Source organism: Coenobita brevimanus, chromosome 86 (genome assembly GCF_032717465.1).
Source record: "Coenobita brevimanus isolate Jiangsu-jjx chromosome 86, ASM3271746v2, whole genome shotgun sequence".
Taxonomy (NCBI): domain Eukaryota; kingdom Metazoa; phylum Arthropoda; class Malacostraca; order Decapoda; family Coenobitidae; genus Coenobita; species Coenobita brevimanus.
In genome coordinates, this window is record NC_137039.1 from 25,101,764 (window position 1) to 25,126,894 (window position 25,131).

General features: G+C 43.4%; 1 protein-coding gene across 1 annotated transcript in view; it reads right to left on the reverse strand.

The window, feature by feature from the left end:
* LOC145410739 (uncharacterized) overlaps positions 1–25,131 on the reverse strand; it is a 256,684-nt gene that overhangs the window by 40,395 nt on the left and 191,158 nt on the right. The window contains exon 7 of the mRNA XM_080280844.1: positions 23,931–24,188. Coding sequence (XP_080136970.1) covers positions 23,931–24,188 — 258 coding nt within the window. The remainder of the gene's footprint in view (positions 1–23,930; positions 24,189–25,131) is intronic.

Below are 25,131 nucleotides of genomic sequence, written 5' to 3' on the forward strand. Positions count from 1 at the left end.
CATAGCATATTTCGTGTGTATCTCAATTAGGTATATTTGGAAAATACATAAGTATTTGGAACGACTTAGACAAAAAGGTGGTGCAGGAGAAAAACATTCATGTGTGTAAAAGTAAACTAGATAAATGTGGATATGGAGACAGGACAACACGAGCATCGCTCAATTCCTGTATACTACAAATAGGTAAATACAAATGGGTAAATACATCCCCTCTTCTCTCTCCATCCCCAACCCTGCTGTCCCTCCTCCATTCCCCACCAAGCTTGGTGATTTCTGTTAATTTTTAACGATTTACTAAAAAACAACTGGTTATATCGAAATCCCGTAAACACCACAAGAAAGCATGTGAGCTTTGGCATCTAGACGTATACTTTGCTCTTGCACGGTGAGGGCAAAATCTGGGGGTAGGATGTTGGGAAGTTATTTGAAGCCATTTTTACACTTGGGCAAGTTTTATTCTTATTGCATTTCTGTACTTTTGTTCATCATTTTTGTGTGTTTTTATTAGCTTATCTTACAGTACAAACATCAGCAAAGATGATAGTATACAATTTATATCAATATAACCAATTTCCGGGGGCAAATTTGCCTGTGGATTTTTTTTCTTTGTGCCTGCGCAGAAGCCCCCATAGCTTGGATAGAAGAGGGTTGGGGGCAGGACCGGAGAGCTGCGTATATCATCACATCTGCGTTCAGATGTACTTGTTTCTAACCTTAGGAGAGGGGATGCACTTAGAAACTACTTTATTCTTACAACTTATTTTCCAACACTTTTCAAATACTGTACTGTACACTTCATACACCTTATCATTTACAATCTTACAAACTAAAGATGTTCAATTTGTATATTTCATTCATCACTCGTCACCCATGGACTTTTCCTGATATAGAAGAATTTAGTCCGGTCAGCTCCTCACCTTATTATTTACAATCTTACAAACTAAAGGTGTTCACTTTGTCTGTATATTTCACTCATCACTCGTCACCAATAGATTTTTCCTGATATACAAGAATTTAGTCTCGCTGGCTCCTTGACTCTGATAAAAGTGAATTAAAGTATGTTGAAGTCTGTTATATCGAGGTTTAACTGTATATTGTATGTATATATATATATATATATATATATATATATATATACTGTATATATATATACAGTAATCCCCATACTATCCGGAGGCCCACTTTCCGGACATCCCCACTTACCGCATATTTTGGTCCCGGGATCCAGTATTCCCAAAATGGGCCAAAAATTGCAAAAAATTCGAAAAAATCCGACTTTTCTTCCCCCATAATTTGAACTCGGCGCGCGCGGCGTGGACCACCTGTGTTTTGGTGCGTAGTTCTGCCGCCGTTCACTAGAGCGCCCCAGCATCCTCCCCACTTACCGCCCGTCTCTTGTTGTGAGTGCACGCTTGTCATCATGGCCGCCCACGTGCACGCTTTATGGTGGTGCCCTACCTGCTAAAGGCTCTGCTGCTGCTCTCCTGCCTCTTGTTAGTGTGTGTGATGATGGCCCCGCCGGTTGAGAAGAGGAAGACAGTGGTTTTGACTCTGGAGAAGAAGAGGGAGATATTGGACAAGGTGGAAGTGGGATGGTCAACCTCAAGCATCCTTCGTGAATTCAACCTGGCCCGATCTACTCTGATATCAAGAGATCCCGTGACAAACTCATGTAGTACACAGCTGACTTCTCGTCGAAGAGCAAACGCAACGTGGAGAGGAAGATGATGTTCACTCCCCAGTATGCAGAAGTCGACTGCTCCACGTTGATTTGGTATCGACAGCAACGTGCTGCTGGTGTGCTGGTGCGTGGCACGGAGCTGAAGGTTGCTGCTGAGAAGTTCGCAAGGCTTCACGACGCCCCAGACTTCAAGGCATCCGAGGGTTGGCTCTTCGCGTTCAAGTTACGACATGGCCTTACCAACCGTAAGGCCCATGGCGAACCTTTGGACGCCAACAAGGATGGAGTAGAGGAGTTTCGGCACAAGGTGAAGTGCTTGATCGACAGGGAGGGCCTCACTCTCGGTCAAGTCTACAACGCTGATGAAACTGGTTTATTCTATTGCTCTTTGCCAATGAACACTCTAGCCAAGGAGATGGAGAAGCGTGTACCTGGCCGCAAGCTCTCCAAGCAACTGATATCTGCTTTGTGTTGTGCCAATGCTAACGGCATGCACCGGCTTAAGCCTGTTATTGTTGGCCGTGCAAAGCAGCCTTGGTGTCTTTGTGGGGTGATGGATGTCCTTCCTGTCATTTGGTATCATTCTTTGAAGGCATGGTTCATTGCCCACATCTTCAAAGGCTGGTTCCACCGCCATTTCGTCAAGGAGGTCATCCATTACGAGACGGAGAAACTGGGAATCCCGTGCGACAAGGACTTGATGGCTGAGAATGGGCGCATTAGGTGCATGTTTCTGCCACCTAATACAACTGCTCTCATCCAACCAATGGACCAAGGAGTGATCGTGGCAACGAAGAGGCTGTACCGACGGAAGTTCCTGGACGAGGTGATGGTTGTTCACGAGGACGAGCGCAGGGAGGTACAGGACACACAAGGCCAGCGGACTTTGGAAAACCTTTGCCGCTACAACATCAAGTCTGCCATCTACAACTGGGCCAATGCATGGAAGGAAGTCCCTGTCAAGACTTTAGAAAATGGCTGGTCTCGTCTGCTTCTCGGAACGAATGTGGAGCACGATTTCCTAAGTTTTGATGTGGATGACTTCCATGCGCATCTACGTACGCATGGCGACGATGTTGATGTGGACGAAGTGCGTGAGTGGTTGGATGACGACGAGGGCGATCCTGGGTATCAAACCATATCTGATATCGAGATTGCATCTTCAGTTGCAGGTGTCAGTATCCAGCTTGAAGATTCCGACGAGGACGGCAATGATGATGCGGACTCCTCTCAGCATGACACTACTCCAGCCATCCCCAAGCTAAGCACACTCCAGGAACACGTAGAGTTCGTTCTCAACTACATGGAACACCCGGAGATGGGGCCCTTGGCACTTGTGGAGGAAGTGCGCGCTTTCAGGCGGCGCATCATTAATTCCCAAAATTGTCGTTCCTTGCATCAATCAACCATTGACAGCTTTTTCAGACCCGTGACCCCTGCTGTGCCCAGCCCTGCTTCCACTCCATTGCCTCCCTGAGACAGGCCCTCATCCTCCGAGCCACAGCCCAGCACATCAGGCACAGTGGAGTCATCACTGGACGCGAGTTTGCGCCTGTCTTCAGAGTCGTCTGCAGTGGGTAGTCCATCACCACAACCCAGCGACGCACCCCTAGGCCACCTGCATCAGCTACTCTCAGACTCTGACAGTGATTAAATGGCAAGAACTCTCCACTAGACCACACGGAAATTTACAGTGTTGTGCAGTGAAGAAAATAGTGCATAGTGTTAAGAAACTAGAATTGCGAGTGCAAAGACTAAAGTGCAGAGTGCAACACTGATTTTATTGACGTTCAATGGAGCGCAAATTAGACTAGAGTGTATAATGTTAAGCAAGTGGATTTATGAGTGTAAAGACTTAAGTGCAGAGTGCAACACTTATTTCATTAAGGTGCAATGGAGCACAAGTAAGACTCGTGTGCGCAGTGTTAAGAGAATAGAATTCTGAATGCAAATGACTAAATTCAGTGCAAGACTTCATGTACAATGCACTGCAGGTGCTTCAGGTACTCCTTTTTATTGTCAGAGTCTGAGAGGAGGCGGGTTATTCATCGAGATAGCCAGGGACTTGTTGTAAATACCTAGAATGTTTCATATTGTACTGTATTTTCCATACTTACCTCTAAAACCTCATTTCACTCTTTTATGTCCCTTATTGATGTGAATAGGGTCTTAGGTGCTATGCATGTGCAGCAGGGAGGTGTGTTTCTGAGTTAGGCTAGGTTAGGGTCCATAAGTACCAGTCCAGGAGCCAGGGACTTGTTGTAAGTACCTAGAATGTTTAATATTGTATAAACTCACCTCTAAAACCTCATTCTCTGGTTCTTTTGCATTTATTTAAGTCTTTTATGTCCCTTATTGGTGTGATTTGGGTCTTAAATAGGTGCTATGCATGTCCAGAGGGAGTTGTATAGGTGTTTTTTCGAGTCATGGTAGGTTAGGGTCCATAAGTACAAGTCCAGGAGGCTATGGCCCACTATCCGGACAGGACCACTTTCCGGACATGCCTTTGGCTCTACTACAATGGATAGTGGGGGGATTACTGTAGGTATGTGTGTGTATATACAGTATATATATATATATATATATATGAGCCTCTGTGGTACAGTGGTACAGTGTGCATTTCGCACGCTGGTGAGCGCGGGTTCGCCTCCTGGCAGAGTTGTAAAAACTTTGGGAAGCGTTCACCAAGCCACTTGCTACTTTGGCGGACACAAGGGGTGCTGTGGTTGGACCAGTGTCGCATACTAGTAAGCTTGCACCCAATCGGCTTATGGTGGGCCGATTACACTTAGTTCACAGACTACACACACATCCAAAGCCACTTCAACACTACAATCACACTCACAAGCACTTCTCACCCTACATACAGTCTCTACCAGACAGCCTAAGTCACTGGGTAGAGATACATTGGCTATATCGTCCCTGCTCGGTAGGGATAGGCCGGTCCTGCAGTGGACCTTAAAGGCTGATGATGATGATGATGATGATATATATATATATATATATATATATATATATATATATATCTATTGCCAGACACTTTAATACCACAAGGGGTGGCCACAAACAAATCGCCTCCATGTCGCCCAGTCCCGTGCCATTTCACTACCCTACTCTCAGCTCACACTCCCCTCTCTCATATACCTCTCCACTCCATCCCCCCAACTCATCCTCGGCCTTCCCCCCCTTCTCACCCCATCCCACCCACATAAACATTTACATACAATAGTCCATCATTTATCCAGATGTGCAGTATCTGGACACTGGCCCTTGGCTCGATTAAACCATTATCTGAATTTATTTGCTATTATCCGGACGTAAAAGTCCCCGGCCAGCCGACGTGTTCAAATATTTCGTATCATGGCCACTGGGCTCGTACCGTGAGTGGGAAATAGGCCGTAACCCACAACCAGAACTAAAATCTCTCTCTGTCCCTGTACTGAGTGGTCAAAGTAGCATGCTCATTTCATCACTCCCAACAAACCTCCAGCACCCGAGTAATACAACTGTAACCGCAACCGGTGTCAAAAAGACCATACACATCCCCACCCGATATCCAACGTCACAGGGCCACCGGGCTGTCTTTCCCAACCGCCACCATCACTGAACACAGAACACAAGCCACGAGCACACGTTAAGTGACAGCGCCCGTTTGCCTCTCTACCGAACATCAAAAGTCCCCCGGTCATGGTGAGTTGTGTTTCCACACGGTCACTCGGCGTTTAACAGACCGCAAGCCATTAGCAAATGTAAAGAAGCGCCATCCACCTGTTGACAAAAGGGGGAGAATCCTGCCCACAGCCTCGCTTCTCCCTACCTACTGTCCCTCCTCCATACCCTCCAAGCTCCCCTCCTCACTCCCTCAGCCTCTACCCTCCTCCATGATGATAACTCTGACTCGTGAGTTTTCACAATTTTTTTGCACTTTATTCGACTACTATTGGTTGTATCAAAATTCATGAAAAAGCTCATGAAATTCTGCATCTGGACATATACATAATTCTTGGAAGGTGCTGCCAAAATTTTGCACTAGGATGGTGGGAAGTTATTTGAAGGTAAGTTTTACTCCTGAACACTTTAATCTCACTGCATTTCTGTACATTTACTTATCAGTTTTATGTGTTCTTATTAGCTCATCTTATAAACACCACTGAAGATGATGGTACACCATTTATACCAATATAACCAATTTCCAGCAGCATATTTGGCCGTGGAATTTTTTTTTGAGCGCCGGGAGCAAACACTTGTCACAAATAACTGACTTTCAAGTAGTCTTGAGGTTTTTTGTGGATTTTTGTTGGTTATGCACTGTTTACTTGATGTTTAGCATTAATATGGATAATCCTATGTGTGTTTTGATGTCTCAATATGGCAGAATGGCTGGAAAACAGTGCCAAAATTAGGAGGGGTACTGTACATTCAGTAGTGTATAGGTCGGGTGTTTTTTGGTTTTCACTGTTTTTCTTTTCCCACAGTTTTCTTGGTGTTTAGCATTACTTTGGATATTCCTATGTGTGTTTTGATGTCTAAATATGGCAGATTGAGCTGAAAACGGTGCCAAAATTAGGAGGGGTGTTGTACATACAGTAGTGTATAGGCGGGGTGATTTTTGGTTTTCAAAGTTTTTTGCATGTTTTTTTTGGTACTGAAAATTATTTTGGATAACCCTATGTATCTTTTGACATCAAAATATGGTAGAATGACCAGAAAACACAGCCAACAAGGGGGGGTACCATACATACAGTAGTGGATAAGTGGAGTGTTTTTTGTTTTCAGTGTTTTTTCTGCATGGTTTTCTTGGTGTTTAGCATTATTTTGGATATTCCTATGTGTCTTTTGATGTCTAAATATGCCTTAATGACCAGAAAACTCTGTCAAATTAAGCACTGGTACTGTACAAATAGATTGGTATAGGTTAGAGGTTGGGTACAGTAGGTGAACAGTGTTCAATATCCGGATGTTGCCACTACCCGGACATGCCTTTGGCTCTATTACGTCCGGATAAATGAAGGATTACTGTATAGGAGTGTTCTGTGTGATGTCCTGGCTGATTTGATGTCATCAAAAACTTTTTGTGTAAGGTCTGTAAGAAGAGTGTTTGTGGACTGTAGCAGCTATAATCATGTTGTGATGGGGCTAGGGGGATGTGAGGTGTTACTAATCATATTAACAGTCATTCAGTGACGTTGGAGGGAGTGCAGAGGAGTGGGATGCGGCGGTGTAGGGAAGGTAACATAGGGTCTTTGTTGGGTTTGGGGATAGTGATGATTGTTCCATGTTTCCTGATGTTGGGTATTATGTTGTGAGTAGATGTAGTTTGATATGTTGGTGGGTGCTTGTATGCCTTATGGTCCAAGATGTTTAAGGTGTATGTTGCTTATGTTGTCTGGGCCAGAAGCAGATGAGTGCTTAACCCCTACACCGCGGGCTTGTTTACCAGTGACTTGCGTGTGCCGCGGGGTTATTTGGGCTCCGACAGACTCTCAAAAAATATTTGCCAAAAATCAGTTATTAGTCCTAGAATAATAAAATTATATATGCTTATGGCACATACCTTCAGCTTTCTCCTGGAATGATTGTTGAGCCTTTGTCGGTTACCGTAGGACTTGTGGAGACCTCTGAAGTAGGGTAACGAAGTCTCCACTTTACACTTCCCGACAACCCGTAATATGATTACCACAGCCAGATACAAACACTATAAACACTATTCTACAATTTTCAAGTAGTTTGGGATCCATACTCAAAAAAAAAAAAACACTGTGAAAGCAATGGAAATTACGAGCGCGTCTGATCGTCACACTGGCACTAGTTCGCTTTTGTTACTCTGTCATTTATTATTCATAAAACCCCTCACACTTTATATTTCTATTACTATATAACACTTATATATATCTACAGTCTTTATCCATAAGTTTCCTTCAGTAGTATTAGTTTATTGTCACTGTAGGGATTCAATTTCTTTCAGTAAAATACGTAGCATTCACTTTCTCGTCCTGTATACTGGCATTGAGAGTGAATGTCACTTTCATCTTCACTCTCATAACTCATAGCATTCAGACATGCTAGAGTGAAACTTTCACTTTCATTACTCCTAGGGTATATACTTGTATTCTTATAATACTACTCATTTACATTTCTATTTACGTTCTCTATTTTATTTACGTTATTTACATTTCTATTTTATTTACACTGTGTTGTGCACTGTCACTTGAAATAACTTATAAAACTATTTTCCATTGTTCACGTATATTTACATTCATTACTTTCACTTGCTGTTTACACATTATTTACACATTATTTGCAATTCCACTTGCACTGTTTTACTCAACAGAAAGATCGTAGTCACTCTTTTATCAATTGTCAGCCCTTTACCTCTTTCCACACGAGGTTTAGTAGGGGGTAAAGGTCACAGGGCCATTTGCATGGGGGTGAAAAAAGGCCTTGAAGTCAGCAAGAAGAAACATACGTACCCTCGCTTCGGAAGATGAGAGTAAACTGATAACGGAGGGCCTGCGTGGAGGCCTGTTTAGGGGTTATTCAGAGTTACCAATATTGGTTCTTGAAACAGCTAAGTCTAGCACTGATATGATTGGCAGGAAACCTAGACAATACATTATAAATTTGGTAGTTCCAGGTGAATGTAAATATCACTTAGGCTTCTCCCTTCCCTCCTTACATGTATATTTATTACGAAAATAGATTAGAGGCCTACTTACGAGATATATATTCAGAGTTACCAATGTTAAATCTTGAAACAGCTTTGTCTAGCACTGATATGATTGGCAGGAAATCTAGACAATACATTATAAATTAGGTAGTTCCAGGGGAATGTAAATATCACTTAGGCTTCTCCCTTCCCTCCATACATGTATATTTATTACGAAAACAGATTATACGGCATATTTCAAGGGGAAAAAAACAGCGAAAATTAGCGAACGAGTGCACGTGAGGTGTTGTCAGGTGATAATTAGCCAATTCCAGGTGTATGGCACTCTCACTTACCTTATTTCTTTCTTGTATATATTATTTGGTATAAGAATACGACATAGGGCTTATTTCAATGGATGAAATCAGTGAAAAATTCCAGGGAAGATTTACTTAGCGTAGCACGGCCGGGCAGGCGAGAGGATAGGGTAATGGAGGGGGGGTAGGGAGGGGAGTCAAGAACGGGGAGAAATGGCTAAATTGTCAACAATGGATGGGAGTACAGATGAGATTAGGAGTGCTGACTAGTGTTGGACATTGGCAGTACTGATAGATGATACAAGCCCCCACTTGGAAGCCCGGGTGAATTCAAAATAACACAGAATCACAAAAGCGACGCCCCGCGGTATGATCCCTTGCTCCCAAGCGTCACGAAAGTGACGCCCCGCGGTTAAGGGGTTAAGGGTGCTAATGATATGCTTCGTCTGGATGTAAGTGAAGGGTACGAAGTCTGGGTCTGTGGGGAACTGTCTCTTGCATCGGATGACATGTCAGTCGTCCCGATGGGGGTTTAGATGACTGACGTATGAAAAGTGATTGATGAGAGGGTTTGCTTGTTGCTTGTTTGAGGATATGGTGTCTGTTGTTGTGATGGCAGCATTTAATTGTGTAGTGCTGCTGTTGGAGAGTGTGATGCTGTTTAATGTTTTGCAGAGTTTGCTCCTGTTTGTGATCAAGTGTTTGGAGATAATTATTCCAATTTAGTGTTTACTGGTCTGGCCCTGTAGTTTCACCGAGTGCACTGAGCCTGGAGTACATAGCCTTTTGATTTCTTGCACATGGTTCTTGAAGGTGAGTCTGGTGTCACATGTTGCTCCAAGGATCTTAAAGGAAGGTGTGTGTGGCACACATTGTTAACTGTGATGTGAGGGGAGTACCTGTGTTCATTTTACTGTTGGTGATGAGTGTGGTGGTGGATTTGGCTTGGGCAATCTTCAGCCTGTTGTCCTAAACCAAGTCTGCACTGTGTTGACGTCCTGTTGTAGCATGTAGGCTGTGTCTGCAATGTGGTGTGTTTTTGTCATGGTGGCGTCAAGTGCATATAAAGCAATGCTTGTGGGTGGTTTGGGTGTGGGAATATCATGCATGTATAGGTTGATGAGTGTGGGTCAGTGAACAGAGCCCTGTGGAACTCTGTTAGGGAAATCTCATGTTCGTGATGACTTGCCTCGGAATGTAAAATGTGCTTGTCTACTAGATAAATAGTTGGCATGCCAACATTTGTTGTTATCAATATATGTGTTGCATATCTTGGTGATTAATTTGTGTCATGGGATGGTATCGAAGGCTTTACTAATATCTATTGTTGTGAAAGTGTATTAAGTGGGAGGTGGTGGCACTCACCAACCAATCACTCAACGTAGTGCTGCTCTCGGGAGACTACCTTTCCTCTCTTCCCTCCTTCTTCCCTTCCTTTCTCTTCTGTCTTTCTTTCCTTCATTCTTTCCTCTTCCATCTGTCTAAGGATGACCCTACACTAAGTGACAAGTCAAATGGTTTCCTGTACAGTAAGCAACCATTTACTATGCTGGGTGGTAACCATAAAACCAAATTATGGCACCTGGTGGTTCAGTGGGTAATTAGGGCGCTCCAGTCGGATTGCGCCTGTGTAGGTTTATATCCAAGGGGTGGTTGGGGTTTATTTCTCATGCAATGCCATTCAGGGATGAGTCAGGCTGGTCACTCTCATCTTAAATATCAGGACCAACTTGCCTTGCCCCGGGCTCCTACTCTTCTCATGGGGCAACACAGGATATGATGATGATGATGATGATGTGAAAGTGTATACTGAGCAGGTGTCATGGAGCTGATTCTGTTCCATGCTTGTTGCATGAGATTAGTCAATAAGGTGCTTGTTGTGTGAGGTGCTCTGAATCCATGTTGTTATGGAGCAAGAGGCATTCAGTTATTTTGGACAGTGGGCTAAGTAGTGTTTGGGGTCTGTATGAAGAAGGGACTGTTGAGTCTGTGTGGTTTAAGAACACTGAAGATTGTTTTATGTTTCAAAATAATGGCAATGTTACAGTGTGCGGATGAGTAATGGCTGATGTTTGTGAGGACATGGATGCATTGTGGTCCTAAATGTTTCAGGTGTAGGTTGTTGACATCATCTGGCTGTATGTTTGTAGAGTTCTTTGTTTTCTTTAAAATGTTATATGTCTGTTCTGGAGTGAAGGGGATTGTACCGTGCTGAGTTGAAAGGACTGCCTATGTCGGCAGGGTTGTCTTTTACACACAGAGCATGTTGGTGTTATGTGATATGTTTACATCGTAATTTATGAGTATGTTTGCTTGTTCTTTGAAGGGAAGGATGTGTTGCATCCTGGAAGTGATGGCAGCATGGGTCTTGGAAGTGCACATTTGTGATATACTGATACTGTGAAGTATTTTGTAGAGCTGAGAGGTCTCAGTGGAGTGATAACATGTTGTTACTAAGGTCTTCCAGTTTTCCATTTCTTTTGTGCTAATTCTGATGTTGATGTTGTTGCTTAGTTTACTAGTCTTGTGATGGCATCTTGTGTGAGGGAGTGGTGAGTTGTGTTTAAGTCTGTTGTACTGTCTCATAAGGAAGGCAATCTCTAGTGTAAAAATTTGGACTGTAATGTCTTCTGTTGCCTCATGGTAGGTTGTGTTTGTCTGCACTGAGTATGATGTTGAATTTTGTAATGTGCCTGTTAATGTTGGTGATGGGTGAATTATTTAGTGTGCTGAAGTGAATTCTGTCCAGTCTACTTTCTTGTAGTTTGTGTATGTAACGTGTGATCACTCAGGCTTGGATTGTGTTTATATAATGATACAAATGGGGAAATTATCTGTGGTGAGTTTGGGTTCTGTTCACCTGGTGGTCTTAAGTGCAGATGTTGGTGAACAAAATGTGATGTCTGGGAGGCTATGATGAGGTTTGCCTGGTGTGGGATGAGAGTGTATTGTGAGGTGTTGTTGAAAATAGACATGTTAAACTGTGAAGCAATGTCGACATGAATACGGCACTTTGATTCTTTTAAGTTACTATTAATGAATCTGGATTAGAAAAAAAAAAAATCTTTTTCCCAAGCATGCTACATATTTTAAAAAATTGATCATACCATAAAGAGGAAAACAAATTTAATTGACCTTAGCTAAGACTAGGCCAGTAAGCAATACATAAAGTCTGAATCTTCTTTCTATATTAAAATTAGATATACATATAATGCTAGGATACATAATTTGGTCTAGGTATTACCTACTTCAATAATACAGTGTCACCAGGCTGGAATGAAATTTAGTCGGCCAAATTTACGTCACTTGCACAAACCAGTAACTGTATTTCACTTCTTACTATACTGTTTACACCCAATAACTTTTTCTGGTTATTCTCATTTAGATGGATGGTGATAATACCAATATCAACTATGTCTACCTATCTATCTATTGTCAGATGCCTTAATCCCGTAAGGGGTGGCCACAAACAAATCGCCTCCCAGTTGCCCTGTCCATTTCATTGCCCTGCTCCCAGCTCACACACCCCTCTCTCATATACCTCTCCACTCCATCCCTCCACCTCATCCTTGGCCTCCCCCTCCCTCTCGCCCCCTCCACCTCACTCACGTACACTCTCTTTGTCAGTCTCTCACTCTCCATCCTCTCCACATGGCCAAACCACCTCAATGTGTTTCTCCTGATGCTTCCTATCACATCCACATCCACACCACAATGCTCCTTCACTTCCTCATTTGTCAGTCTGCCTCTCCATGTGACTCCACATGCTCCTCTAAAATAACTCATTTCCACTGCTCTTACTCTTGACTTCTGTCCCTCCAACAAGGTCCAAGAGTCACTTCCATATGTTACAGTTGGTATCACAATTCTGTCATGTAGTAACTTTTACACTTCCATGGTCACTACCCTGTTCCTTATCACTGCTTTCAAGGAACCAGCAACCTTTCTTCCTTGTTGTACCCTTTCAAGCACTTCACTGTCTAAACATCCATCCTTACTCATCACACAACCCAAGTACTTTAATGCAGTCAAATTTTCCATTTTCTCCTCATCCAACCTCACTATACATTCATGGACTTCACTTCGCTCGAAGACCATAACTTTACTCTTCCCTACATTCACCTTTAGATTCCATTTCTTACACACACTTCCAAACTCATCCACCAAGCCTTGATGCTCCCCTTTGTCTTCACTTAACAACACAGAATCATCTGCAAACAATAGTACAGGGAGTTTCCAAACACTGCCCTCTCTCAATAAGGCTGCTCCACCATCCACTGCCCTACCTTGTATATCTTTTATAACCCTATCCTTATACAACTTGAGCAACCATGGAGACATGACACATCCTTGCTTCAATCCAACCTTCAAGTAGAAAAATTCACTCAGTTCACTATCTACACACATTGCAGCCTTAGCACTCTCATACATACTCTTCACGGCCTTCAACAACTTCCCATCTACTCCACATATTCTTAATATTTTCCACAATCCTTGTCTATCCACCCCACCACATGCTTTCTCCAAATCCATGAAGGCCACATACAACTTCTTTCTCTTCTCTAGAAACTTTTCCACCAAAGATCTTAGAATGAATATCTGATCTACATAAGCTCTTCCCTTCCTAAAACCTCCCTGTTCTTCTCCAACTAATTCCTCTGTTATTTCCCTAACTCTGCCAATAAGTACCCTACCAAATACTTTTCCTACTACATTAAGAAGACAAATGTCCCTATGATTACTACACACTTCTTTTTCCCCTTTTCCTTTGCACAAGGGAATAATTATACCCGATTTCCAATACTCTGGGACTCTACCTTCCTCCCAGGACAATCTGCACATCTTCTACATCCATTCTACTACTATCTCTCCCCCATGCTTTAGCATTTCACCACACACTCCATCAATTCCTGGGGCCTTCCCCATTTTAACTTTCTTTATTGCTGCCACAGCTTCCATCCTACACATTTCTTCCTCTCTTCTCACATCCCTCCTTCTCCTAGCCATTCCCCAATCACTTATATTACTTTCATTCTCCATGTTAAACAGTTCCTTAAGGAGTTCTCTCCATCTGCTCACATCTTCTCCCTTCTCCATTAGCAATCTACCATTTTTATCTTTCACTCCCCAACTAACTTCTTTGGCACCATGCCTAACTCTCTTTACCTCGTTCCAGAATACAGTATTTTCTTACATTCTCTCCACTTTACACTCAAATTCCTCATCCACTCTCTTACTAATTTTTTCACCTCTCTCTTCTTTCTCCCAACTTCTTCCATGCCCCTGTTTCTCATCCACTCACTATATGCTTTCTTCTTTTGTGCCACTGCCTCTCTCACCTTTTCATTCCACCATGCTGTTCCCTGCACCCACTTTTGTCTTCCCTTCACCCCACACACCACCTCACATGTTGCACAGATTTCTTCTGTGAATATCTTGTACACACCTTCCACGTTCCCCATTTGCTCGAATCCATATTTGCCCAATCGCTCCTCCCCTTCCCTCTTATATTCTGCCTTTTTCCCATCCTCTTGTAACCTTTCCACCCTCCTTGCATGAACTACTTCCTTCTGTCCTTCCCTTCTTCTATTTCTCCATTTCATTTGGACTTTGATTCTGATCACCACCAAGTGGTGTTCAGAAAGTCCACTCCCCCAGCCCCTATATGCTCTTCCATCCATTACACACCTTCTCATCCTTTCATCCACACATCCACTTAATCAATCATTGCCTTCCGTTCATTCAGTTCACCACCCACCCTTCTCATCACTCACCACATATATCTATGGATCATTTTGTGCATGAAGAGAGTATTAGCTATAACTAACCCCCTCCCAGCACAAATGTCCACTAAAGCACTGCCATTCTCATGCATCTCTGCAGGCACATCCCACTCACCAACTACTCTATCCACCTTCACATTCCCTACTTTTCCATTCATATCTCCAATCAAAAACACTCTCTCATTCCTTTCAAACTCTTCCATGCACGCTTCAACGTTTGTCCAGAACTCTTTTCTCACTCTGCGAGCACGATCTCTCGTTGGCACATACATGCACACAACTGCCCACATTTGCAGTCCAACTTTCAATCTTACCCACATAATCCTTGAGCCAACTGATCCATATTTTCTTATACTCTCCTTCCATCTGTTACTCACAACAATACACGCTCCTTCTTTTGCCCTCTCATTCTCATCTACTCCCACACATATATCCCATCCATACTTGGGTTGGATGAGTGGCTGGTTAGGGTGGTTATGGCCATGTATGTGGGTGTTCGCACCCAGGTAAGAGTGAATGGAGAGTTGAGTGATGAGTTTTCCGTGAACGTTGGTGTGCATCAGGGGTCAGTTTTGAGTCCCTTGTTGTTTATCGTAGTACTTGAAGCCCTCTCATGTGACTTCAGAAATGGACTCCTGTGGGAGATGTTGTATGCTGATGATTTGGTGTTGGTTGCAGAGAATGAAAGGGAGACGGAGGAAAGATTTGTAAAGTGGTATGGGGCACAAGGGCTTAAGGGTACATGCACATAAAACGAAAGTGATGATATTCAGGGTTGGTAGCTGTACAATAAAAGAAGAGGGAGGGTGGCCATGTGCAATTTACCACAAGGGCGTGGGAAGTACTTCCATCTTGTGCAGTGCTTATGATAAATGGGTGCACAAGAGATGTAGTGGTATTAGAGGTAGACTGTGAGAAAATGCAGATTTTATGTGTGCAGCGTGTCGGGGAGAGCAGGTGGAGATTGTCAGGAGTGAAAGGATTGAAATTGCTGGTGAGTCTCTTCAGTGTGTGGAAGAGTTATATTATTTGGGAGACATGTTATGTGCTGGGGGTGGGGCTGGAGCTAGCTTTGTAGCTAGAGTGAGAAATGGTTAGATGAAGTTCTGGGAGCTGTTGCCTCTTCTGACATTGAGAGGACTCTCCCTACGTGCTAAGGGGTCTTTGTGTGCAGCTTGTGTTAGGAGTGTATTGATGTATGGTACAGTAATGAGACCTGGGCAGTAAAGGAAGAGGATATTCGCAGGCTCAAAAGTACAGAAATGACAATGATTAGGTGGATGTGCAGTGCATCCCTGTGTGCATGGCCTGGGGGGCTGGGTTTGCGATGGAAGAGTTGAGAGGTAGGATGGGACTAGAGTATATTGGTGTTGTGATGAGGAGAGGCAGATTGAGATGGTTTGGGCAAGTGATGAGGATGGGTGATGATAACTCGATGCAGAAGGTGAGAAGCGTTAATATTGGGGGTGGGGTTGCGAGGGGTAGACCGAGAAAAACGTGTTATGTGTCACCTCAGGGTTGAGGGACTGCACAAGGAGACTGCCACAGATCGAGCAGCATGGAGAGCCGCCATTAGGTGACCAAGGCCAATGCATGTAAGCATGTTGGAGCCTAAAAAAACAAAACAGAACGAAACTCCCACTCTTTCATGCTCTCACCTATTTACTGTACATGAATTTATTTCTATAACAAGATGCAATGAATTCAGATCATCAAATTATAGTGTTTACAACAGAAAACCTGAAGATCAACTATTCAATTATTTTTTTATTTTTCCAACTACAGTATATTGTCAACTAAGTGACCATCTGAGAGTAGTCTACCTTACCCTAAAACCTAGCATCCATGTAGGAATGCTGAGGAAAAGTGAGTCCATACTAATCTCAAGTGCTGTTTTATGAGAGCATATCAACTTAGTGGTCATCTGCTTATCCATCAAATATCTTACATAACAAGACTCCAGCCATAAGTTCCTTGAATAAGAATGATAAACGTGAAGCCAACCATCAAGTCTGAAGCCACATGTTACTTCTATACTACTTCTTAGGGCTGCTGCTGGCCAAACACCTACAGTACTACTGCAGTTCTTTCAGCTACATGTCTGTCCTTCTGCAACTTACTTCATGTAGCTTAGTGGCAGAAAAAGACAATGCTACAGCTCTACATCATTTCAAAAGCACTCTTTTATTATTACTACCATCAAATCTTCATGTTAATCTATTGTTAAAAATGAGTGTTTAACAGTGAGAGAGAGCAGCTTTAAGCCAACCTTTAAAAAAAAAAAAAAAAAAAAAAAAAAAAAAAAGTATAACAACACAGCTATTCAGCACTACACTCTACAAACACCTTATGAACCAACATCACACAAAACATATCTAATAGCATAAATTATCAACAACCTGAAAAACAGACTGTTCTTACAGCAACAGAATTTAATAAAACCTTTGATGCCATTCAGCAATGCAAATGAATCACCAAAATCTACAATATAAACATGCAGAGCAACACAAAATGCTACCTCACCAACTACTTACCTGGCAGGTAAGCACATGCTACACTCCAAGAGCTCCAATCTTTACCCATTCTTTTCAACCTATACATGCATGATACTCCTACACCTCAACTGCCCACATACACTGCCAAATATGCAAACATTAACAATGCAACCTCGCACGACACTGCAGACGCAGTCTGTATGCTGCAACAAGACTACATTGACATACTTCAGGAATGGGGCAAGGGCAACAGGCTGTCTGTCATTCCTGTCAAATCCACCAACACACTCATCATCAGCAACAGGCACAAGTACAGGTACAGTACTTCCTTAACATCACACTTAACAATGTACTTGTGCCACCCATCCCTTCCTTTAAGATCCTTGGGATAACAGATGACTCTGGACTCACCTTCAAGGGCCATATATAAAATTCGAGAGGCACTATTACTTCAGACTGCACCTGGGGGAGCACTTTGGGCAACAAAATGAACCACTTTTCCTGCTCCACAAACAATATATAAGATTACTGATTTTCCAGCCTCCCTAGCATGGTACCCATCTTATCCAACACCCACTGCAACATCTTGCAGACCATACAGAACAATGCCTTCTGTATCATTACTGTTGCACCAAAACCACTCCCACAGCTCACTTTCTCTTTGAAACTAAAGTCCTAACTGTTAAAGATGTCTTGATATAAGAGGCACACAGTTCTATGCAGCAGCCTATGCCAACTCACAACACCCTTGATATTACATGAAAGAGCCATACAACACAACTAAATACATAAAACAATCATCACACAAACATTACCAGACCCTCTTTAACAATATGCCATCTTCAAACATTTCAGGACTAGCTATGAAGAAACACTTACATACTCATTTAATGTGCAGGGCAGTACACCTATACCCCGATTTCTGGCAGTGTTGTGTACCAGTGGGAGTGTTCGGTCAGCGGGTATGTCAGACACTGAAGCAATTTCCCCACAAGATTTTGAAGAAAAGCCAGAGATGCAGTCCAGGCCCAAACCCAAACTCTCATATACCTTACTCAATCAACAAAGACTGACACCACAGGCAATGTTATTACCCTCATAAAGTATTATCGCTAAAAAAAAATGGGACAGCGAACATCACATGCAGGAAGGTGAGGTGGTGGGAAGGCAACTGATAGGCAGTGAGCTACATGAGGGCGGGGGAGGGCAGGGAGATGGGGAGGGAGACATGCAGGGGTGGGGGAAGGTGGGGAGGGAGACAAGTGAGGGTGAGAAAGGAAAGAGGAAAGGGGAGGGCAGGGGTACAGGGTGGGAGACAAGCACGAGTTGGGGTGGGTTCTGGAGCAGGGAGGGAGGTAAGAAAGCCAAACTGCCCTATTACCCCCCCACCCCGACTCCATCTCACTCACTTGCTCACTCACTCATTCTCTCACTCCTTCACTCACACATGCTATGGCAATTTAATGATGACAAACAAAAAGTCTATGAACAAAAAGAACGTTCTCCCTCTATGCTGTTGCCAGGGAGTGTGGTGCTGGCTCAGCTTTGCCTGGGAGTGTTGGCCTGGCTCAGCCGCTGGCATGGCGGTGGTTTGGACATGGGCGTTTCAAACCTAGGGAGCGGTGGGGTGTTGGTCTAGCGAGGCAACAGCCATTCGGATTGTGGAAATGCTCCCCTATTTATTTTTAGTCTAGCAAATCATCGGTTATTGATGCATCGTAAATCGGGGTATGGGTGTGCAACACCTCGATAGGAACCCTACTACAACAATCGTCGCTTATCAATGCATCGTAAATCGGGGTATGAACACTTCATTAGGAACACTACTACAAGTCCCCCTTCCCAACATTCATTCATTAGAGATGTCCTAGCTATGCTTAGATCAAGACACCATCCAGCCCTCCTCAGCTACCAGCTTAGAGTCATGTTAGATGGAATCACAGACGACATGTGCTCCGCTTGTGGAAAAGGTCCAGACAACATAACCCACATAATGAAGCACTGCACAGCATATACCACAGTGTGTTGGAGACACAATATCAACAGTGAGTGGAACCTACGAGACAATCCCAGAAGGGCAGCTGTTTACCTTTGGTTGATAAGCCTGCTCAGCCAGGCATACCAAGGTTAAGCAACAACAAAAACAATTACTAACATCTGCTTACTGATATTGTCAAAATAAACAGAAGGCTCCATGAGAGTCAGTTCTTGCACATATCATTATCATGATCATCCTGACCTCTTTTCCCATCTATGGATGAGGTGAGGTGGGGTCCAAAGACGGAGATATAACCTGAAACAGGGAAAACTCTCAAAAGTCTGCCCTTTCAAATGGACCACTCACTCACTCATTCACCCACCATTTAAGGCCAAGGAATCCTCACTCCACCTCACAGGGATAAACACCAGCACTTATGCACTTCACAGTACCAAGCATTTACAGTCACTCCCATGATTATCACATAACTGGATTTGCAGGAATGCCAAACCTTTGCCACATACACTCCATACAAATTTCTTCCACACAGCTTGATGCACTGTCAGGTCCCATGCCTCATCAACCACCATAAACAGCACCTGGTTTTCTTTCACATTTATTTACTATGTCTATACAATGTCTTCTTAGCCTACCACATCTCTTCCCACCTTCAAACTCCCTTAAATAACCATTTGCACCTCCACATTCTTTCTCACCCCTGCTTAAAAATATCCCGACATTTATAAAATATTTGGAGGGTTATTTTATTCTGGTTAATCACAGATTGAGTGGTAGGTGAGGGCGCTCACCATTCACTCACTTGATGTAGTGCTGCTCTCGGGTGTCTGCCCTTTCCTCTCCTCCATCCTTCTTTCCTTCCATCCTCTTCTGTCTTTCCTTAATTCGTTCCTTGTCCTTCTGCCTACGGTTGACTTTACACTCCCTCTTCTGTCTTTCCTTCCTTTATTCTTTCCTCTTCCTTCTGCCAGTGGGTGACTCTACACTGAGTGACAAGCCAAATGGTTTCCTGGTGTACAGGAAACCATTTACAACGCTGGGTGGTAACCATATAACCAAATTTTGGCGCCTGGTGGTTTAATGGGTAATTGTTGTGCTCCAGTTGGATTGAGCAGGTGAAGGTTTATATCCAATAGGTGGTTGGGGTTGACTGCTCATGTAATGCCACTCAGTGATGAATGAGGCTGGTCACTCTCATCTTTAATGTTGGAACCAACTGCCTAGCCCCGGGCTCCTATGCTCCTCATGGGGCAATGTAAGATTGGATGATGGATGGATGGATAACCACAGATTCTTTTACTGGGCTGAGGTAGAACCAGATCTTTCAGAAAGTACATGAAATATTTGTCTGACAAAACCTCAAAGTATAAATTTGTTCTCCAACATAAAGCCTGCTATTTCATATATCTACATTAAAGAACAGCATAATCATTCATCATCATCATCATCTGGACCTCCTTTCCCACCCAAGGGCAGGGTGTGGAGTAGCAATGTCCAGACAGCACAAACTTGCCCAATCCAATAGGCCACACTTCCATTCACTCATCATTCAAGCCCCCGGAATCCTGGCTCTACCGGATACGCTAAAAACATTCACCACATTCTGCAGCTTCACACAAACATTTCCGACTGAATCAATCCGGACGCTGCCATGCTCACAAGGGGTGCAAAAATCCCTGATCATACACTTATCCTCACAACATTCATCCAGCCAGCTCGATCTCTTGTCAGTTCCCTAGCCTCACCGACGTCCAAACCTCTCTTCCTCAAACACACATCCACCACATCTCTCCACTTTCTCTTTGGTCTACCTTGCCTCCTCCCTCCTTCAAATTCGCTCAGGTATACCTTTTTCACCACTCTATTATTATCCATTCTTTCCATATGACCATACCATCTCAGGACACTCTCTTCGATTCTGGTGTCCACTGACTTCCTCACTCCACACCTTTCACAAATCACATTATTTTGTATCCTATCAACCCTCTGTACTCCACATACATGCCTCAGCAGTCCCATTTCCACTGCTTTTACTCTTGACTTTTCATTTTCATGCCACACCATAGTCTCACACCCATATGTTAAAGTTGGCGCTAACACTCCCTCATGTAAGCCTCGTGCAGCTGCAACACTCAAGCCTCTGTTTCTTATCAAGGCCTTCACTGCACCAGCTACTGTTCTTCCTTGTGTCACTCTACTTTCAACTTCTTTTGCACATTTTCCTCTCTTTTCTATCACTGTACCTAAGTATTTGAACTTTCTCACCAAATCAAGTCTCTCTCCATTCACTGTGACATCACACTGGGAGTCACCTTCTCTCTCAATAACCATCACTTTACTCTTCTTTACATTTACTCTCAAGGCACGATGCTCACAGACATCAGCAAAACTCTGCACTAACCTACTGAGTTCTTGTCCGGTACTTGCAAGCAGTACTGCATCATCAGCATACAACAAATTTGAGATATTCCATCTATCACCATTCATTACCAATGCCATCCCTCTCTCCATTACTCATGTTTTTACTTCTCTCATCTCCCCATCCATATACATATTGAACAACCATGGGGACATCACACAACCTTGTCGCACGCCGACACTGATCGTGAACCATTCACTTAGATGCCCATTAACCCTTACACATGCTTTGCTACCATCATAAAAACTCTTGACAGCACCTAGCAGCTTACCATCCACACCACACATGCGCAAAACTTTCCACAATCCATCTCTGTCTACTATGTCATATGCTTTTTGCAGATCCATGAATGCCATAAACACCTTATGGTCCTTCTCACAAACCTTCTCTTCTATCTGTCTCACTACAAATACTTGATCCACACATCCTCTGCCACTCCTAAAGCCACCCTGTTCATCACTCACTAGGACTTCTGATATCTCTCTTACTTTCTCTATAATAATTCTTCCATATACCTGCCCTACCACACTCTACTTCTGCCACGATAATTCTTGCAATCACTTCGCTCACCTTTATTTCTGTACAGGGGTACAATCACAGCCTTTTTCCAGTGTGCAGGCACAGTTTCACTCATCCATGCCTTCTTACCTATCTCCAACAAGCACTTCATTCCACTCTCTACACTACACTTCAGCATCTCTGCATACACCTCTTCAACCGCAGCTGCATTTCCATTTTTCAGCCACTTCACAGCAATCTTCACCTGTGTGTCACGTCTCCTGGCACTGCAGTCCTTCTCTGCACACCCCCAAAACCAATCAAGTTCACAGCTGCTCTGTTCTCTCTATTCCCATTCATCAGGCTTTCAAAATATTCTTTTCATCTGGTCTTTACTTCATCTCTGTGGGTTAGTAACCTATCGACTTAATCCTTCACACCATCACATTTCTTTCCACTTTCACTTCTACATTTCTGCACCTCTTTCCAGAATAACTTCCTATTTTCAGAGTAGTTCGCATTCATTTTTCTTCCCAGATCATCATTTACCTCCTTCTTTTTCCTCTTCACTAGTCTGTTTACATGCTTCTTGCTCTCGATATACTCAGTTCTTATTTCAACTGTACCCCCTATCCTGTAACCACTTTAGCCATTTCTTCCTCTTTTCCTCCACCACTCTCTTAAACTCCTCATCCCACCATGCCGTACCCTTCTTTTTTGTCGATACTCTTGCCACACCACACACCGCTTTAGCATTCCTAACTAAGCAATCCCTATATGCATTCCAAAGGCTGTCCAGATCCAATTCATTCCAGTTCACTGATTCTAACTCATCCTCTACTTTGGTCCTGTAATGATCTGCCATTTCTTTGATCCTCAACTTCTCAACTTTCAGTCTTTCTCCCTGACTGCTCCTCTCTCTCTTGATCCACCTCACTCCTCTCAGCTTGATCCTGCATACCACAATCATATGATCTGACAGACCTTCACACTGTCCTCTCACAGTCCTCGTATCAGCAACCATTCCCATCATCGACCTCTCTACAAGCCCGTACGGTAATCAGTCAGGCTTCTTTCAACACGATCCCTGTTCCCTCTATACCATGTATATTTATGTGCATCTCTGTGTCTGAAATACGAATTACAAATGTACAACCTCCTCTCCTGAAACATATCCTTTAGTCGATTCCCATTATCATTCTCTCCTGGTACTCCGTAACAACCCATTATGTCATCCTCAGGACCAGTGCCTACTCTTCCGTTCATATCCTCCATCGCGATCGCTTTATAGCTCCTGGGCATTACTCCCACTACTTCACCCAGCTCATCCCAAAACCTGTCTTTCTCACTCCTGTCCCTCACATGGTGCATAAGCCACTTTCACCTTCTCATACATGAACTTGACACACATACACCTTGAGCTGACACATTTGTAGTCTCTCATTCCACTCTGCCACACCTCATTCATCAACAAAGCAACTCCTTCCTTACATCTTCCTCTCCGATTCATTCCCGATTTTACACATTTCACACCCTCCCACTCCTCCACTTTGCACCCTTTCATCTTCATTTCACACAATGCCATCACAGCATATCTCGCACTCTTGAACACATTCACCACTTCTACCCTCTTGCTCTCCTCATTCACACCTCTCTCATTCCACATGCCACACGAGTTTGCCCATTTGGTTGGGGCCCTGAGCAGGTATTCAGCCCTCTGAGGCTCTCTGAAACGCCTGCCATGATTAAGTGATTTTGGTTAGGGGAATCTGGGGGACACTTAACCCCACCAGAAACCCCAGTTATATGGTTACCACCCAGCATAGTAAATGGTTTCCTGGGTACAGGAAACCATTTGGCTTCTCACTCAGTGTAGAGCTCATATGGCGTCACTCTACATTGAGTGAGTGGATGATGGGCACCCCCACCTACCATAACTGTTCATAACACCGATAAAACTACATCTATTACTCAATAAATAATTTCAGAATCTGATCAGGAGAGCCTAGTTAAAGTAACCCCCAATCTCTGTCACCATTCGATATACAAATATGCTAAGATCTAATATCAAGCAACAATGCAAATAAAATCTTACCTCCCATCTTGTAAGATATTTTTGTGAGAACCTGAGCCATTTTTGAATCTCCTTAAGACGTTTATGAGTTGAACTAATACGTTCACTTAATCTCCAATCTTGCTTCTTTTTGGCAGTAGTGAAACAATAAACTGCCTTCTCTCGTAGTGCCCTGAGCAGAATGTACCAAGCAGCTTTGACCTTGATAAGGCCAATGGTTTTCCCATCTCCATTTACTAGATACAGAACTTCTCCTTCAATGCCAATTTCACGTCGGATCTGAGAATATGAAGAACACTTAAGAGTTTTACTAATCACTTTAACATACAGTATGGGTATGAAACTATGGTGTGGCATGAAAATGAAAAGTCAAGAGTAAGAGCAGTGGAAATGAGACAGGTGAGCTATGTGTGTGAGTGTAGAAGTGGACAGGATAAGGAATAACATGGTTTACTAAAGATACGGCATAAGGAAGCCTGTGGCCACGAGTTTGTTTATATGGTATGGTCATGTGGATAGAATGGGTGTAAAGAGAGTGGTGAAAAGGGTATATATGAGTGAGCTGGAAGGTGGGATTGTGGTAGGTGGGGGCGCTCACAATCCACTCACTTCAGGTAGTGCTGCTCTCAGGTGTCTGCCCTTTCCTCTCCTTCCTTCTTTCCTCTTCTGTCTTTCTTTCCTTCATTCTTTCCTCTTCCTTTTTTGCCTATGGGTGACTCTACGCTGAGTGACAAGCCAAATGGTTTCCAGTACACCCAGGTAACCATTTACTGTGCTGGGTGATAACCATATGACCAAATTATAGCGCCTGGTGGTTTAGTGGGTAATTATTGCGCTCCAATCGGACTGAGCCGGTGAAAGTTTATATCCAGGGGATGGTTGGGGATTATTGCTCACGTAATGCCACTCAGGGAAGAGTAAGGCTGGTCACTCTCATCTTAAATGTCAGGACCATCTGCCTAGTCCTTGGCTCCTATGCTCTTCAGGGGACAACAAAGGATTGGATGATGGATGGATGAATGGAGAGTGGGATGAGGCATGGCTGGCTAAGAAGAATGATAGATAATTATGGTAACTGGCTATGTGCAAAAGGGAGGTATGGAGAGTTATGAGTCTAGGGACATTAACAGTGGATCAAGTTTGTTAGCAGTATGAAGGAGTGTATGGGAAAAGGTCTGGTACCCAGTTCCATTCACGTGAAGTGATAGTCACCAGATAGGTG